Source organism: Sceloporus occidentalis, unplaced genomic scaffold, assembly GCF_023333645.1.
Source record: "Sceloporus occidentalis isolate IW3139 unplaced genomic scaffold, rSceOcc1.0.p SCAF_2, whole genome shotgun sequence".
Taxonomy (NCBI): Eukaryota; Metazoa; Chordata; class Lepidosauria; order Squamata; family Phrynosomatidae; genus Sceloporus; species Sceloporus occidentalis.
The window spans coordinates 91,102,202-91,119,306 of NW_028316982.1; the positions used below are offsets into that span (position 1 = coordinate 91,102,202).

The 17,105-nt window shown below is 40.6% G+C and overlaps 1 protein-coding gene across 2 annotated transcripts in view; it reads right to left on the reverse strand.

Moving 5' to 3' along the window:
* Window positions 1-17,105, reverse strand: part of LOC149318677 (myoferlin-like) — a 112,381-nt gene that overhangs the window by 79,658 nt on the left and 15,618 nt on the right. For both annotated transcript variants that reach the window (XM_089510260.1, XM_089510259.1), the window contains exon 3: window positions 14,623-14,714. In XM_089510260.1, the coding sequence (XP_089366386.1) occupies window positions 14,623-14,714 (92 nt within the window). The remainder of the gene's footprint in view (window positions 1-14,622; window positions 14,715-17,105) is intronic.

Here is a 17,105-nt window from a genome sequence, read left to right on the forward strand (position 1 = left end):
TGAGAATTTGCAAGGGGAAAAAAAAGATCTGGCCTTTGAACCTCTAGTAGTGCCTGCTGACCGTTAGAAATAATTGGGCATTGTGACTTTCTCATGTGCTGTCAGCTTGGCTTTGGAAACCGTACACGGGGCTGGTTCCCCCATCATTAAGGATGATGAGGAATTCTTTATTCTTGATTGGCACAGTAACAGGGACATGAGCAAGTGAGGTAGAATCACGCACGGTGTGGAGAAAGTAGAGGGAAGGTTTTCTCCTCTTATATTAAAAGAACCCAAGTGATCTGATGAAGTTAAAGGGTGGGAGATTCAGGATAAACATAAGGAAGCACTTCCTCCCACAAGACATAGCATCACAAGACATGGTGGTGCAGTGATAAGCACCAATCTAAATAGCTTCAAAAGAAAATTGGATAAATTCATAAATGGTAAGTGTTTGTTATTCATATCAGCTCTACTTCAGAATCAGAGGCACTATATTTCTGAATACCAGTTTCCCAAAGACTGCTGTGGGTGACATGATTCCGTAAACATAGGCTGTTGGTCAAATCCAGCAGGGTTCTTGTTTTGCCTTCCTTGTGCTTCCCATAGTGCACTCCACTGCTATTGAATAGATTGATGTGGCTGCTTAATATTTTTTTGGCTGGTTAGTGTTTAGTGAATTGTTTAATTTGGGAAATATGGCACTCTATTAATTTTTTAATTTCAGTATTTAATAGACATGGAATTAACATCACAGTATATGGTGACAGAAAGAGAATAAATGGGGTGGCAGTGTTCTTCTCTTTGCAAAAAGATGAATGGAGCATATTCATATATTTTAATCCCATACTGCCTTGAACAGATCAATCTTATCTTCTTTTGGAAATTAACCAGGAAAAGGCCTGGTTATTGAATTGGTAGACCACCTGGGAATACCCGGAGTCTTCAAATAGAATGAAGAAAGAACCCTGTCTTAAATTGCAGAGAACTGCTGTCAGTCAGATTTAAATGCCCCAATAGTCTGGCCTAGTATAAGGCAGTTTCCTATGGTCTTGTGGTTAGAAGGTATCCTTGAGTCCCTTGCTTCAAAAATGTGGGATGTAATTAATTAATTAAAAACCAAAGGTAAGAATTGATTAAACAAGCTTCTGGCAAATCAAACAGGACCTTGGGTCATATATGGCCTGTCAGGGAAGGGGTGCCCGGTGACAAATATGCTAAGGTCTACTGAGCAAAACAGCATGTTCAAAGGACGTTACCAGAATAGTTGCTTGGTGGACAGGCCCAAATGAGAACAAAATGGGTTCTCTTCTTCACTGGACGTCAGATCAAAGAACTGTTCCTGTTTATGTTTAGCACACTGAAGAGATTTGTGTATCTCATTTCTTTTGTTCAAGGCAGGAACTGTGGTTTCCAGTTTTTGACTGTTTGAACATGCAAATGCTTGTCAGTTCTTATCACACAAGGAGCTGGGGAAGGGTAGCAAGAAGAATATTTTGGGCACACACTGGATTAATTCATTTGAAATTATGCATTTGTGTGGATTGGCTTCCAGTTACAGAACAGAAATCCAAATACCGGTTCCAATTTTTTGTACAATTAAATCTAATTACAGTGTGTTTTTTAAGAAAAGTCTTTATATATCTAGTTCAAACAAAAATCAAAGCAAGCAAAGCACAAAAAAAAGGTCTCATTAGGAATGGAGAATAAATTTATTTGGTTCACGTTTTAGTGCAAAATTACCTGATTTATACTTCCCTAACAAATGAATGAATTATTTTTCAATATTTTCATTTTTACATTGCAAATTTTACATTGAAATTTTCTGCTAAAAAGTCACACAGAAATGCTTATATTGGAGAAAGGATGAACATATTTATTTATTTTATTTATTTTAACTGAGCATTAGCAGTTAAAGTAACTACATCATTTCTGCAGTGCAGATGCAGCTACAGAATCTGAACATTATTCACACATAGAACTCTTAAATTTGTCATATTCAATTTCAACTTTGCAATTTTCCCCATTTCTTTGACTGCCTAAGCTGTACTTGTAATTGTTGAACTGAAATATTAAGGAATGGCAAAGCTAGAAATTTGGATAATATATGCAGCAATGCACTCAGGACTTAGAGGCAGAAGGCCTGGTCTCAAGAACAGATAATGCTGCTTTTGCTGTGTAGCTGTTAATTTCTTTCATAGTTATGGGCAGAGGTGAAATGATGGGGGCAAACGAAGGGAATTTTTCCTTAAATAAAAATTCTGCTCCCCACCCCAATGAAATTTCCTGCTGTCCCTAAATTCCCAGCATCACAGTTGAGCATTTAGAAATATAGTTTAGGAGTTTAAAAATTAGATATGGTAAAATCATGCAAAAAAGCAAGCATGTACAAGGAAGCCTGTCTTATGCATGTACAGTATGGTGCTTTTACAACTGTATGTAAAAATTCCTTCTCAGCTTTAACACATGGGCAGACATCACACAAGTAAGTGTTCAATTCTTCATCAGAGAAAAGCAAATTGAATAAGCTTTTTAAAGTAACATTTTTGAAAGAATTTATAGTGGACAGTTTCCCTACTGGGTTGCAGTGGAATTGTAGTGTTTAAACAGTTCAGGTCATTATAGTAGGATGACTTTTAAGATACACATTTTCTTTCTAGTCACTGTTATTTACTTTACACAACTATTTTGTATGTGGAAAATATGGATTTTAAATTGATGTGTTTTTTGGGATGCTATGCAACATACCTTCTAATTAAAATGCATTAATTGGGTGGTATTTTTATCATTACATACAAAATCTTTTCCTCACAAAAATCTCTTTTACAATGACTGATGCCGAAACCCTTTAGCCTCAATATTTGTCTATCACCCTCCAGTAAAAACTGTCTTGGTAGATTCCTGATAATAAGGTGTTTCCTTCCTAAAGGATGTAGAAGGATGATCACATGCCTCAAGTGTTGGTTCTTGCTGTGCCTTCTCCTTCTTTTATTGGGGTGTGTAGGTGGATGGTGAGGTAACAACAAGGTGGAGAATAAGAAGAAGTATCACGTACCATGAATTCGTAGCTTACAGCATTCATGCATGTTTTTTTTTTAAGTACAGTATTTATGTACTTGAAAGGAAGAAGAAAGTAAATAGGGAACTTTTAAAATAGAATGATAATGGTAACCAGCTATTTGGGTGGGGCTGGGAATTATAACCACAATCAGTTGCTTTTTAAGCTCTGTAACTTTTCAAACTCTGATCTCTTCTGTTTGCTGTAAAAAAGACTGAATTAACTGTACAACTTGAGCAAAAATAGCAGGTCAATATGAGTAGATGGGTGTAGGTAAATAACATGCAGCTCACTGTCCCATGCAGGTCTCAAAGGCCTCCTTTCTCAAACTGTACAACAGTCAAAAGGGCAGACATGGGGAAGGAGGCCAAAATGAGGACATTGTCCCAAAATAAGAATTCTGTCCCACAATTAAATTTCCCATCAGCCCCAAAATTTTAGCATTGCAGAGACTAAGGACCTTATCACACAGGAAAGAAGCGACCAAATCCCATGCATAAATGGGATTTAAATCTGGGGAAATCCCACAAAAGTGAGATTGTTTTATGATTTTCCCGAAAGTAAAAAGCGGCTGATTTTGCTCACTTTCTGCACAGGTTAATATTAGTTTAATGCTCAATTAGCCTGACATGTCTAAAAACAATCCCACATTTTCCAGGATCTAAACCCTGTTTATCCACAGGATTTGGGCACTTTGCCTCTCATGCGATAAGGTTCTAAGACACTGAAAATTGTTCACACCTGGAATTCTGTGTTTACATTCCCTTGGTAACATTCTCTATCCCCTTGGAATCCTAAACTGTATTTCTGATTTCAGAGACATAGCCATGTTAGTCTGGAATATTATTATGCAAAGGGATCTTGTAGCATCTTTGAGACTAACTGTGCAAAAGAAGTTGTAGTATAAGCTTTTGTAGACTTAAGTCTACTTTCTCAGATGTATGGAGTGAACATGCACTTCACCTCCAGGGAGGACCTTTATCATCAGACTGTATGAATAGCCATAGAAACGCAAAATAGGTGGCTATGGTGATGTGGTAACAAGATCAATTTTAAGTATGGTCACTGAGGACCAAAAACAGGAGGCAAGATGTTGCTTAGGCACAGGTGGATGAATGACCATATGAATGGTGGAGGGAGTTTTTGGAGTGTGGTGTGTGCAGGCTGGGAACCAGAAAAGAGATGTGATAACCTAGCCCAGAGCGTCCTCATGAGGCTGAGGTGTTAACCAGTAATATGTGTAAGGTGCCAGAAAACCATTGTCTCTGTTCAACCCATGACTGATGGATTGGAGTTTGTGGACACGCTCCAATTCAGCTGTTTCTTTTTCCAAACTTCCTTTGTAGTTTTTTTTAAATTGTTGTTATTGTTTTCGTTGTTCAAGGACCACTGACTGCTGTACTTCTAAATGCTCAACTGAAGTTTTAAGTCTCTGCAGTTTGGGGATTTAAGGAAATTTTAATGGAAGGTAAGGACAGAATTCTTATTTGATGAGGCAATGTCTTCACTTTGACACACATACACCTCTAGCTACACCCCTGGCCAAAGCTGCTACAACAAAAATGTGTGGTGTGGCCCCTATACCTACTAAAGTTAGCCACCTCACAGAAAAACGAGAAGGTCGCTGTTCATTAGAATGGGTTTTGGGAGGATATATCAATTTGAAGTGGCGAGTTGAAGGAGGCAGAAGTAAAAGAGGGTTGTCTGACAACATTAAGTAAGTAGAGTAGGCACATGCTGGTACAAGTAATGTCTGTATAAATTCAGTTTGTCTGAATTGGAGGAAATCCTGTGAGGATGGAAACCTCATAAAATAGGCATTACAAATGTCACTTGGAGCCACAGCTTTATGCTACAGTGGGGACTTTTTTCCAACTTGTTCTGGCATGATTGTTCTATTAATCCTCCCTGGTTTACAACAAAGCAAAATACATGCTCGGTAATTTTTTTTAGCCCAGCTATCCAGTCTTTCCTCTGCATTGTGAAATTGTTCCACACATAATCTTGCTCATGCAGCCACAAGGCAGAGAGAGATGACTGACAGGAAGGGAAATAGGTTAGAAGTTACTGGCATAGCAATTGTTTAAGCCCCATTAGCATCAAGCAGAATAAGTGGCAGGGAAAGAACAAATGTGAGGCCCAAAGCATGGCAAGCAAAGTGAAGTAAGACAACAGAAAACAGGGACAATGTAGAGTAGACCCAAGGAAGGGTTTATTGTTTTCTGTGTTGTGTGTACTGTAGGTTGTACTGTAAATGTTAGATGTAAGAGCCTTAAAGCAATTGAGACTCCTTCCTCTCTTTCTATAATTATAAAAACAAGTTTCCTGGAGAAATTTGCTGAATCACATCTCTAGAACTCAGAAACAACTGGCAAGTGTGGCTGAAAGGAATTTCCTGAACTCAGCTACTGCTCTTGGAGCCTGAAGCATGTAACCCAGCTAGAAATGTGGGAACTGAATGAAAATGTAATGGAGGGAGGGATAATTTTTATTGGAGATACAGTTCCTCCCTCCAAAGTCTGCCACCTCAACAAACTAAGTGCTGCATGCATGCACACATATATATATACTAGTGTTCTTGTTCCATATATATATGGAACAAGAACACTAGTGCACATTTCAGAATCAGCCCTGCAAAAGAATGGAACAAGAAGATACTGAAGAGACAACAACCAACAAACCCAAGGAACTCTATCACAAGAATCTTTTTTGAACCAATCTGGAAAAGCCCTATCACTTCAGCACTCTATTTGTAAAGAATTTTTAAACATATAAGACAAAACTAAAGAAGCACTGTAGAGACTTGATCAGGATTACGACAATCTGAAGAAACATCTGGGGATCTCTGGGGGCTGAATCCACTTGCATCTAATGTCACAAGCAAGCAGCCAACCAATGGACTGCCTTTTCATTGAAGGAGCTTTTTAAAAAGAACTCAGTAAGGCATTTAGATGGGAAAGTCATGGGAGGCACTGGGAAGCAACAATAAATGTTGTAATATAATTTGACACAAATCACGGGTCTGGGTGAGCTGACAGTTGGAATCACAAATACATAGGCTCAGGGTTGCACAAAAGCTGCAGAAGTTCTCATATTTGTTACTCATTGCAGAATAATGACTATTTTTTAAAAAAGAAAAGAAAAAGACCAGACTTCCAGTTTTCTCCTTTGTTGCTAGGTTACCAAGCTATTAAACATTTGGAAAATATGTGTGCAACTCTGAGTCTCTCTTCCCACACACATAATATAATCAGTTTACACAAACTTTGGAGTAGCCTGCTTCCACTTACATAAAAATATATTCTGAAATATGAAGTAGAGGAATATATGCTCCCACAACTATTGTTCAATAGTAGTTTTTAAGCAACTTTAGAAAAATGTTTTAGCAAAATTAAAAGTTAAAATTAAAAAAGATGCCAAGAAGCAAACATGCATAACAGAAGACAGATGTCTTCCTTATAAGGGAAAGCCCAGCCATGCAATGACTCACATGGCACATGTCTTCTGCTCCTAGAATGTGAACATTAGACAGCTAGGGCTTTTACAAATTCCCCAGTAACTTGAAGCCTTTGCTGCATTAACTCCACATTAAACTTGGACTGATCTTAAAGCAGGATAAGATTTCTGCAAGTCAAAGCAAGTTGCAGTTCTTTGAGAAGTGGAAAAATATGCCATGTTTGTGTCCTCTTTAGAAACCAGGAGACACATGCCAGAGCAATGAGTAGTTTGTTGGCAATACACAGCGGCAAGGAAACATCTTGCAAAGTTTATTCTCCTAAAATCAAACTCGAGGAGTAAGGAAAAGTGGCAGGAATAGGAATGGAATTCCCTGTGCTTGTTGTTTGGATAAAATGCCAATGTCTTTTGACTTTTATAAAGTTATCCTGTGGGAGCCCCTCCATTAAAAATGATGATGGAAGAAAATGGGGACAGGAGGGCAAGCTTCCAGTGAGGCAGCCACCAGGAGTTCATGAAAAGCAGAAAACTGTTATTTCTCTAATTGACTGTATTTTATAGTGTCTGTGTGCCTCCAAGTCATTTTTGACTTATGGCAACCCTAAGGTGAACCTATCATAGGGATCTGTTCAGAGGAGGATTGCCATTGCCTTTCCCTGTGGCTGAGAGCATGTGACTTGCTCAAGGTCATTCAGTAGGTTTCATGGCTGAGCTGGGAATCGAAACCTGGTCTCCGGAGTTATACCCCAACATTCAAACCACTATGCCATCTTACCCCCCACCTGGACCAACAATCACCCTAAAATAAAGCTCAAACAAAATTGGAAGTGGCTGCATCATACAGAACCCTTGGGCTTGTAGTTTTGGTGAGGCATTGGAACTCTTTGGCTTAGGATAGCAGGCCAGGTTATGCCTCCCCCTTCTGCCCATCTCAGCTTAGTTAACAAGCCTAGTTATAACTGTGTGTGTATGTGCCTTCATGGGCTTGCCTACATGATTAAAACACTCCTCATTATATTAAAATAGACTGCAATGCAGCCACACAGAATTTTTGTGGCAGGGGGGACTCCATAAATTCTGCAGGAAAAGCAGTCACATTTTTTACTGGCATATCAGCAAGTATTTGCGAGAATGTGCATTATTGAATGTGTGGCTGTCTATCTACTTCACATAGATTTACATGAGTGTGCATTTTCAGCAGATGGAGGGCAAACAGATGCAAATTTGTACAGGAGAATGAAGATTATGAAGTCTTGATGCAAATGTGTGAAAAGCCAGAACAATTCTCATAATGCATTTACGTGTAGACTAGCCCTAAGATGCCTACTGACTTATGGCAATTCCATGAAATTCATAGAGTTTTCTTGGAAGGAAAGGAATACTCAGAAGTGGTTTTGCTAATTCCTTCCTCTAAAATATAGCCTACAGCACCTATAGGCTACTGCCAATAAATATATAAATAAGTTTTGTGGAGGAGGTCCAAATGGGAGTGGCAAAAACTATTCCCAGGAGGTTTTGTTTATTCACTCATTATTTATACTTTGCATGGATAGCTGGCAGCCAACTCCCCACTCATAAATAAGAACCAATATTTGCAATGATCAGAACTGGGTCATCATGTGAAATGCAAATAACACAGCTGGGATCTCCAAACACAGAAATGACCTGTTCTACAGATCTGGTTTTAGGCAAAAACAAGTACCACTTGAAATCTTTTCACAGATGCTAAACTGAGCCTATCTGAGAACTCAGATAAGGATCTACTTGCTTTTCATGATCTCATGAACATGTGTCTGAATTTCTCTTACTGGACTGCACATGCCTGAAAAGGCCTGCACCTGAGATCTGAAGCACAGTCATACACTCTGAATGCAGGTGATCATAGCCAATTAGAAGTTTTAGAGGAATAGCTCTTAAATGTTTGGGTGGGATTGCAGGCACCGTTGAGAAACTGATTCAACCTAGGGACTCCTTTTCCCATTCACTTAAATAAAGATTTCAATGTAATAGGAAGAAAATCAACTTTTTTAAAAATTGTGTCCTGTCCATGGATTCTCTGCCCTCCCCGAAAAAACATAGCTAAAGTTTAAGAACCCCTGCCGTAGAGGTCTATTGCTCTGGCTGGCTGAATTTTCATCTGTATCACAAGTAGCCTATATAAGAACTGAAGAGGAGAGTTGACTTCAGAATAAGTTTAGTTAAGGTACCTCAAAGTCACCCTAAGTCATTGCTTGGGACTCAGTCAACTGAGTGTTTATCATCCAAATCCAGTGCAGTTATTTTGAGACATGTGACAGAAAATCCCCCAAGAAACTTTCCACTATATCTGGTAGTAAAAATATAGGAGGGAAAAATAGTGTATATACTTGTGCATAAATTGACCTCATGTGTAACTTGAGGGCAGGTTTGGGGCCACAATTATGAATTTTGATATGTTCCATAGATAAGTAAAACTTAGGGGAATGTAACAATGTAAATACTGTAAATTAATTCTTATATAAAAAAGGAACCATCTTTTCTCTAGGTAGAGTGGCAGAAGGTGAGAGCTTAGCCCATCCCTGGAGTGCCTAAAAGAAGCACTGTCCTCCTCTTCACTGCTCTTTTCCCATCTAGGCATTCAAAAGAATCACAGAAATTGCACCACACTGGAGAAAGCAGAGAGGGTAGTACTTACCTTCACCTGTAGATAAGTTGACCTAAGTTATTGGGGTCAATGTTTTGACTAAAACATTTAGACTTATACATGGGTATATACAGTAACTAATACTTTCCTCTACTTTCATGATATTTAAAATTGTCTGCTTGAGTTAACTGCCTTATTCTGCCTAAGGGTAGGACTGGCCTTATGTACACAGCTCTGAAGCGTGTCTGGAAAATTTGGGGTTCTTCTAAACAATTAGGATGGGACAGAAGCTGTGGTTAGAGTGCAAACTTTCCTTCTATAGGCTTCCTTAAGTGATCCAAGACATTACAAGTTCTATCTTATTCTACTTTTTAGACAAGAGATGGGCAAAGTGCAGCCCTCCAGATGTTGTTGGGCTACAAATCCTAGCCGCCTTAGCCAACATAGCCAATGATGATAAATTCTGAGATTTGCAGTCCAGGCTCTGCGAGGCCACACATTTCCCACTTATTGCTTGGCAATTTAAATTGGCTCCAGCCTCCTGAGCTGTAGCCAGGACGCAGGATGGAAGCAGGGATTATCGCATATTAAATCTCTGTCGAATTGCCGGCTGCCATCAGCCTAGGTCCAAGCCACACTCCACCAGCACTTTCCAACTTCTAAAAAATGCTGGCGGAGCACTGCTTGGACCTGGGCTGATGGCAGCTGGAGATTCAGCAATGATTTAGTGTGCGATAATCCCTGCCTCCATCGTACATCCCGGCTGCAGCCTAGGGTGCTGGAGCCTATTTAAAACGCCAAGCAATAAGCTTCTAATACACACCTATCTAGGATTCTGCTGTCAGACTATGTAACAAATATCTTACAGTAAATGTATTCAGCATATCAAAACAATAGATACAATTAATCCATGTCTATCCTTAAGGGTTAAAAGCCTAGAAATGCATTAAAATGTTTTCTTCCAGAAAGTATACATTCTGGCATTTACTTGCTTTAAGCAAAAAATGTATTCAATTTCTTTATCATGAGTAAAAAAAAAAAAAGAGTGACAGTGAGAGAAATGGAAAACTGCTTGCAGGAAATGCCTGGTTTTTCAGTTCTGGGATCACATTTTTAAACATATGAATCACTAAGTAAACAACCGTCTTTGCTCTTTCATTTTTTGATTTCCTTAAAAGAAAGGGTGGGCCCATGGCATTAAATCCAACTATGGGCCCAAACAGACAGGCCAAAATAAAGCTGCTTCAGGCCACTTTGGAAGTGTGTTCTTTAAATGATGCATGCGTCCTAAGAGGCCAGAAGCCGTGCCAAAGCCATGCTCCAGTCCTAAGGACTGGAGTGCAGCTTTGGCACAGCTTCTGGCCTCTTAAGATGTGTGTGTCATTTAAACAGCATACTTTCAAAGTGACCCAAAGCAGCTTTATTTTGACCTGTTTGTTCGGGCCCAAAATTGTATATCTGTGCTAACACTACGTAGCACTGTGGCAGTCTGGCCCAAAAAGCTACCATATGTGCACAAAGCCATGTGTCTCACAGGGGTACTACATGTGGCAGAGTTTTCTTGGTTGTGGCACTGTGGCTATTGAACTCCCTTCCATTAAAGATCCAGCTCTCCCCCACACTCCTGCTTTTCAGGCACCAATTAAAAACAGATATACCTGTGCAAGCTTTGGTACATAATTCAAATATATAATCTGTTTTTGACTGCTGTGGTTGTAGCTTTTATGGCATTTTGGGAAATATTTGTGATTTGTTATTTTAGATATTTGCAATTGTAGGCATGCACCTGTATTTCTGTCATTTTTAGATCTGAGATTTTGAGCAACTCAGCTAGTTTTTGATTTTAATAATACTGTATGTACTCATGTATAAATCTCTAAATTTTAGTCATAAACTGACTTCAAAAACCTGAGTTGACTTATCCATAGGTCAATGTACATACTGTACTGTACTTTAATTCTTACTTTTTTAAAAAAAGGAATCACCCGTAGTGAAAGGCAAGATATCATCTGTTCTGGAAGAACTCACACCCCCTTTATATTCTCTCATCCATGACGCGTTTAGTATGAGCACAAACAGTTATGCCTGCTGGGATTTTGTAGGTTTTCTGGCAATGTTTTTCTTTGCTTCATCCTTTGCATCACCCTATGTTACATACCCCTAAGTTTTACTCCTGACTTATCCAAAAGTCGTATCTAAATCCATAATTTTGGCCCCAAAACCTGCCCTCAATTTATATATGAGGTCGATTTATAGTCAAGTATATATAGTAGGTGTTTATCTAAGATTGTTACATAAGAACCCTGAATTTCTATGAGGGAGGTCAGGGTACAATTCAAATGAATGACTGTCTCACCACAACCACCCCAGATATATAGATGCCTATGATGCCTCTAGCACTGTCTCTACAAAAGAGTTTTTCTTTTTTTAAAAAAAATGAAGAAATACACAAACAATGGAGGCTGTGTTTGTCTGTAGTCCTTTACACGGTTAGGATGCTTGAACCTGACAGACATTTCTTCACCAGATGTCTATATCCCCAGCATATTTTCATATAATTCACTCATAAGCATAATATGCTATCCAGAAGGCTTTATATCCCAATTTTCTCCCAAAATGGGATTCAAATACACTTTTTCCAATGCCAAAACAAAATATGCTGAAGAAAAGTTCCCATATTATAATATCCTCTCTTCCAGCTCTTTTTGATAAATGTAATCAAATGTGATTTTTTGGGTTAGGCTCCTTATCTTCTATATGCCTTAACAGCCTTGCCATCTCTCCTATAACTTATTTCCCTCAAATTCACTTATGCAGGATCTCTAATAGTAGCTTAATTTTCTCTGAATGTCACAGTTAAAAATTAAAAATCTTCTGACCTATTTTTGCTACACTTTTACAGGAACTTCTGCCAGAGGTTGAAAAATAATATATAATAAAATAAAAAATAACATATATTAATAAAAAATAACATGTTTCTTGGTGGACTTGAATTCCCATAATTCCTGAGCTGAAATGTTGGCCAAATTGGCTGGGGCCTCTGGCATCTGAAGTCTAAAACAAATGGAAGCTCAAAGGTTGGGAACCACCTCATTAGAAGAAGCAACCTGGTTGAAATGGGAAGTTGAACTGTTTAAAACAAGAATGGAAATTGTGTGGCTCTCCGTGTGTTGTTGGACTATAACTCCCAAAAGCCCCAGGCAGCACAGCCAATGGTGATGAGTTGGAGTTCAACAAAACATGGACAGCTCCACAGTCCTCACCTCTGGTTTAAAAATTAAAAGATAAGGAGGAAACTCCTTGGACCACACCTCATCCTTAAGATATGACACAACACCTCAGGTTCTCAATGTGTGTTCTTAGCAAGTAAGGGAACACAATACATCCCAGCCCAGTCCCAGTTAATACACAATGATGGGTAGGGCAAGACAGTATATTCAGGCTAGTGTGCTAGCTTTCCATGTAAAGTCTCACGGAAGCACAGTCACCTTGCTCTATTACACATGTTCTCTGGAGTGCACTGTGTCAATACTATGTTGGGCACTACAAATATTGGGTTGTGTTTTTTTTTTAAGCAGGAGTAGAAACACATCATATTCATAGAGTTCTTATTTTTCTATGGGGATGCTCATTCAGGATGCTGACAGTTTTTCTTCATGCCATTATTCTTCCTTGTTCACAGAGGTTTACTGGGAGACAGCTCTCTTCATGTTGGTGTCCCTCAGGGAGCGATTTTGTCCCCTATGCTATTCAACATTTACATGAAGCCGCTGGGAGAGATCATCCGGAGACATGGGGCGCGGTGTTATCAGTACGCTGATGACACCCAGATAATTTTCTCTATGTCTCCGACTGATGCAGTAACTAAGGATGGCATCTCTCCTCTAGATGCCTGCTTGGCGTCAGTAATGGGCTGGATGAGGGAGAACAAACTCAGTGTGAATCCAGGGAAAACGGAAGTACTGGTGATAGGCTCCCCGGTTCCTGGTGGTGAGATCTGTCACCCGGCCCTGAATGGGGTCACGCTCCCCCTGAAGGACTCTGTGCGCAGCTTGGGAGTACTCCTTGATTCGTCGCTCCAGCTGACTTCTCAGGTGGATGCGACGGTCAGGAGTGCCTGTTATCAGCTTCGGCTGATACGCCAGCTGCGTCCCTACCTGGACCGAAAGGACCTAGAATCTGTTGTACATGCTTTGGTAACCTCTCGATTGGATTTCTGCAATGCGCTCTACATGGGGCAACCCTTGTACCAAACTCGGAAGCTGCAATTAGTGCAGAATATGGCAGCCAGATTGGTCGCTGGTAGCTCCAGGTCGGACCACATAACACCTATCTTAAAAGATCTTCACTGGCTGCCTATTCGCTTCCGAGCTCAATACAAGGTGTTGGTTTTGACCTATAAAGCCCTAAATGGCTTGGGCCCAGGGTACTTGGAGGACCGCCTCTCCCCACATAATCCACCCCGCACACTCAGAACATCTGGGACTAAATTGTTGGAGGTCCCTAGGTCTAATTTTACTCGGACCTCACAGAGGGCCTTTACCACTGCTGCCCCTTTACTTTGGAATAAGCTCCCTGCAGAGCTTCGCTCCGCCGCCTCATTAGATGTTTTTAAAAAACAGCTGAAAACATATCTATTCCGGCTGGCCTTCCCACCTTAAATTGTTTGTCTGTCTTTCCTGCCCCCTTTTTTCTTTCTGACCCTGGATTGATGAACGTTTTGTATTTTTCTTCTGCCCCTGATATATGTATTTTTTATTTTATCGTTTCCTGGTCCTGTCTTTGTAATAATGGTTTTAATTGCTTATTGAATTTTTAACCTGTTTGTAATGTTTTTATAACTTTGTAAGCCGCCCTGATCATTTCTTGGAAGGGCGGGGTATAAATAAAATTTATTATTATTATTATTATTATTATTATTATTATTATTATTATTATTATGTTGCTGTCCTCTACTTGAATTGAAAATTTACAAATTTGGGGAAATTCTGATTTAAAAAACTGACAATATCTCCTTCAAATTTAATGTTAGTTTTGCTTTGTCCACATTTTAATTCCCTGCAAAAAGCGGGTTCTTTTTCCACCATGCCAGTTACATCCGAGTGTGCCAATGATGCACTTGTGACACAACTGGCGCGGCGTGACATGTGGATGCTATGTGTCCGTTATGTCATAATGGTGGTGCCCATGTACACGGGGCGCCACCATTATAGCGCCACCACGACGTGCTAGAGTTAGGGACCGTGCAGTTGCTGCGCAGTCCCTAACTCTAGCTATGCTGCTGCCACACTACAAACGGCCTGTCTGTCCTGTGCCTAAGTCTGAGAAGAGATTTGAATCCTAGTTTCCAGAGCTGTAGGCCAGTGCTCAAGCCACTATGCCACGCTGGCTAAAAATTAACTGGATTCAAAATTAAAATTTTCCTTTTTGTTCAAAGCAAATTGCACTGAAAAATAAAAGCATCAAAGAGTTTTGGGGTTGTTTTTTTTTTTAAAATTCAACATACTTGTTTTGTCCAATTGTTTCAAAATCTTTCACAATAATCTGCAGGGATGATGAAATATCCAGTGGTATTCCTTTCAAATCAAACTCAAGAATCTGCAAAAGGAATTAATAGAACAGTTACAACTGAATTAGCTACTGATCACAACACAGATATTATTATTATTATTATTATTATTATTATTATTATTATTATTAGCTTTATTTATAAAGTGCTGTAAATGTACACGGCACAGTACAAAACCAAGTAAAATCAAGAATATATAAAAAGCCTGCCTATGGCGTACAATCTAGAAGTTAAAACAACAAATTAAAAACATCATAAGAAAACAAGTTAAAACAGCAAAATCCAACATTGAGTCAAGCATCAAAACAATCAGGTCGCAATCACAGACTTCCTGGGAACACTTCCCTAAACAATATGGTCTTCAACTTGCCTCTAAAGCTAGTTAGAGCTTTAGATCTATAAACAATGAAAACCAATTCAGGAATGCATATCTGAAACATTTTTTAAAATCAGTTACACAGGGCCGGTACAGACCAGCCTGGGCCCTTACTAGGGTTGCACAGAGGTGGAGCGACTGCATGCCCCACAACCCTAGTTCGTGGTGGCGGCATAGTCATGGCGGCCTCCCATCCACATGGGGGCCACCATGATGACATCACCCACGCGCCGTGTCCAAACAATGCAATGTGCTTTTATCATCTCTGCACCGCTGGAGGGTGCTTATCGTGCCTTTCCAATGGTGCGGAAAGGAACTCTGTGCAGCCCTGCATGCATCATTGGCGTGGCAACTAAATGGCTGCGCCAACGATGCGTGGAGAAAGGGAACGGGCCACCTCTTTTTCCTCCTGGCTCTGGCTCCAGGGTGTCCAGGGGCATGAAGCTCCAAGGACACCCCTTTCCTGGGCCGCTTCTCCGTGGTCTGGAAAAACTTCGGACTGGGGCCACAGGACTGCCAGTGAGGCTGCCCAGCTCCCAATCTGGTGCAGAAAGGGGCGGGTGCAGGCTGCCTCTGCAGGGGCAGTCTGTACCGCACCATAATTACAATCATGCAAATTGTAGTTGAATCCTATTGAGCAGTTACAAATAAATGATCTACGGCGCGGTCCAGACCGGCACTTTGCACTGCCCTGGCCACAGGAGCAGAGCGTCCACATGCCCCGCAACCCTAGTACGTGGTGGCAGTGTGACCGTCATGATGACATCACGTATACGCTGCATCCAAATGACACGGTGTATGTGTGATGCCTCCGTGCTGCCCCAGGAACATGCTGCATCGTTCCCACAGCAACCAAACAGCTGTGGGAATGATGCCCGGGAGAAAGGGTCCGGGCAGCCCCTTTCTCTCATGGCTCTGGCTCCCGGGGTGTCTAGGGGCATGAAGGACACTCCTTTCCTGCGCCACAGAGAAGTGGCATGGTCTGGAAAAACCCCGGATTGGGGCCATAGGGCTGCCGGTGAGGCTGCCCTGCCCCCAACCTGCAGATAAAAGGGGCACTTACAGGCCACCCCTTTGGGGCGGTGTGTACTGCACTTACAGGGCCCAAACAGACAGGCTAAAATAAAGCTGCTTCGAGTCACTTTGGAGGTATGCTCTTTAAATGATGCACGCTTCCTAAGAAGCATGCCAAAGCCATGCTCCAGCCCTAACGACTGTAGCGCAGCTTTGGTGCAGCTTCTGGCCTCTTAAGATGCGAGTGCCATTTAAACAGCATACCTCCAAACTGACCCGAAGCAGCTTCATTTTGGCCTGTCTGTCCGGGCCCTACAGTTACACATTTAGAACTACAGTACTACATATTTACTACAGTTATGGTGCTACATAGTACGTAAATGGTCATGTAGGAATCTGATGACTATTTCGGTGTAGGTATCTAACTTGAAATTGCTTTATCAATGCAATCCTATGCATGTATGCTCAGATACTAGCCTCAGGGGCCATTCAGACTACCTTTTACCCCGGATCAGAAACCGGATTAACCACGGGAAGTTCATATTGGACCCGATCCTTTCAAAAGCGAAAATGAGGCTTTCACACGCGGGGTGTGTGCAGAATTGTCAATTTCCTCAGGGCCAGTTCAGAGAGTAGCTGCTACTACACTGCAAAATTAATGCAGTTTGACACTGCTTTAACTGTCATGGCTCCATCCTATGGAATCCTGGGATTTGTAGTTTATTATGGCTGTCATACTTTGGCCACATCGTGAGAAGACATGACTCATGGAAAAAGCAATAATGCTAGGAGAGGTAGTAGAAGTAGAAAGAGAGGAAGACAACATGCTATACTCTATTAAAGAGATTAATGGCATGAATTTACAGGATCTGACCAAAAAATAGAAGACAGAAAATCTTGGAGATATCCACAGGGTCGGCATGAATTGAGATCAACGTGAAAGTAGTTAACATTAACAACAAATGACACCAGAGTTCTCTGACAGAGAAAGCTAAATATCTCACAAAACTCTCCTTCTTTGGAGTTTTGT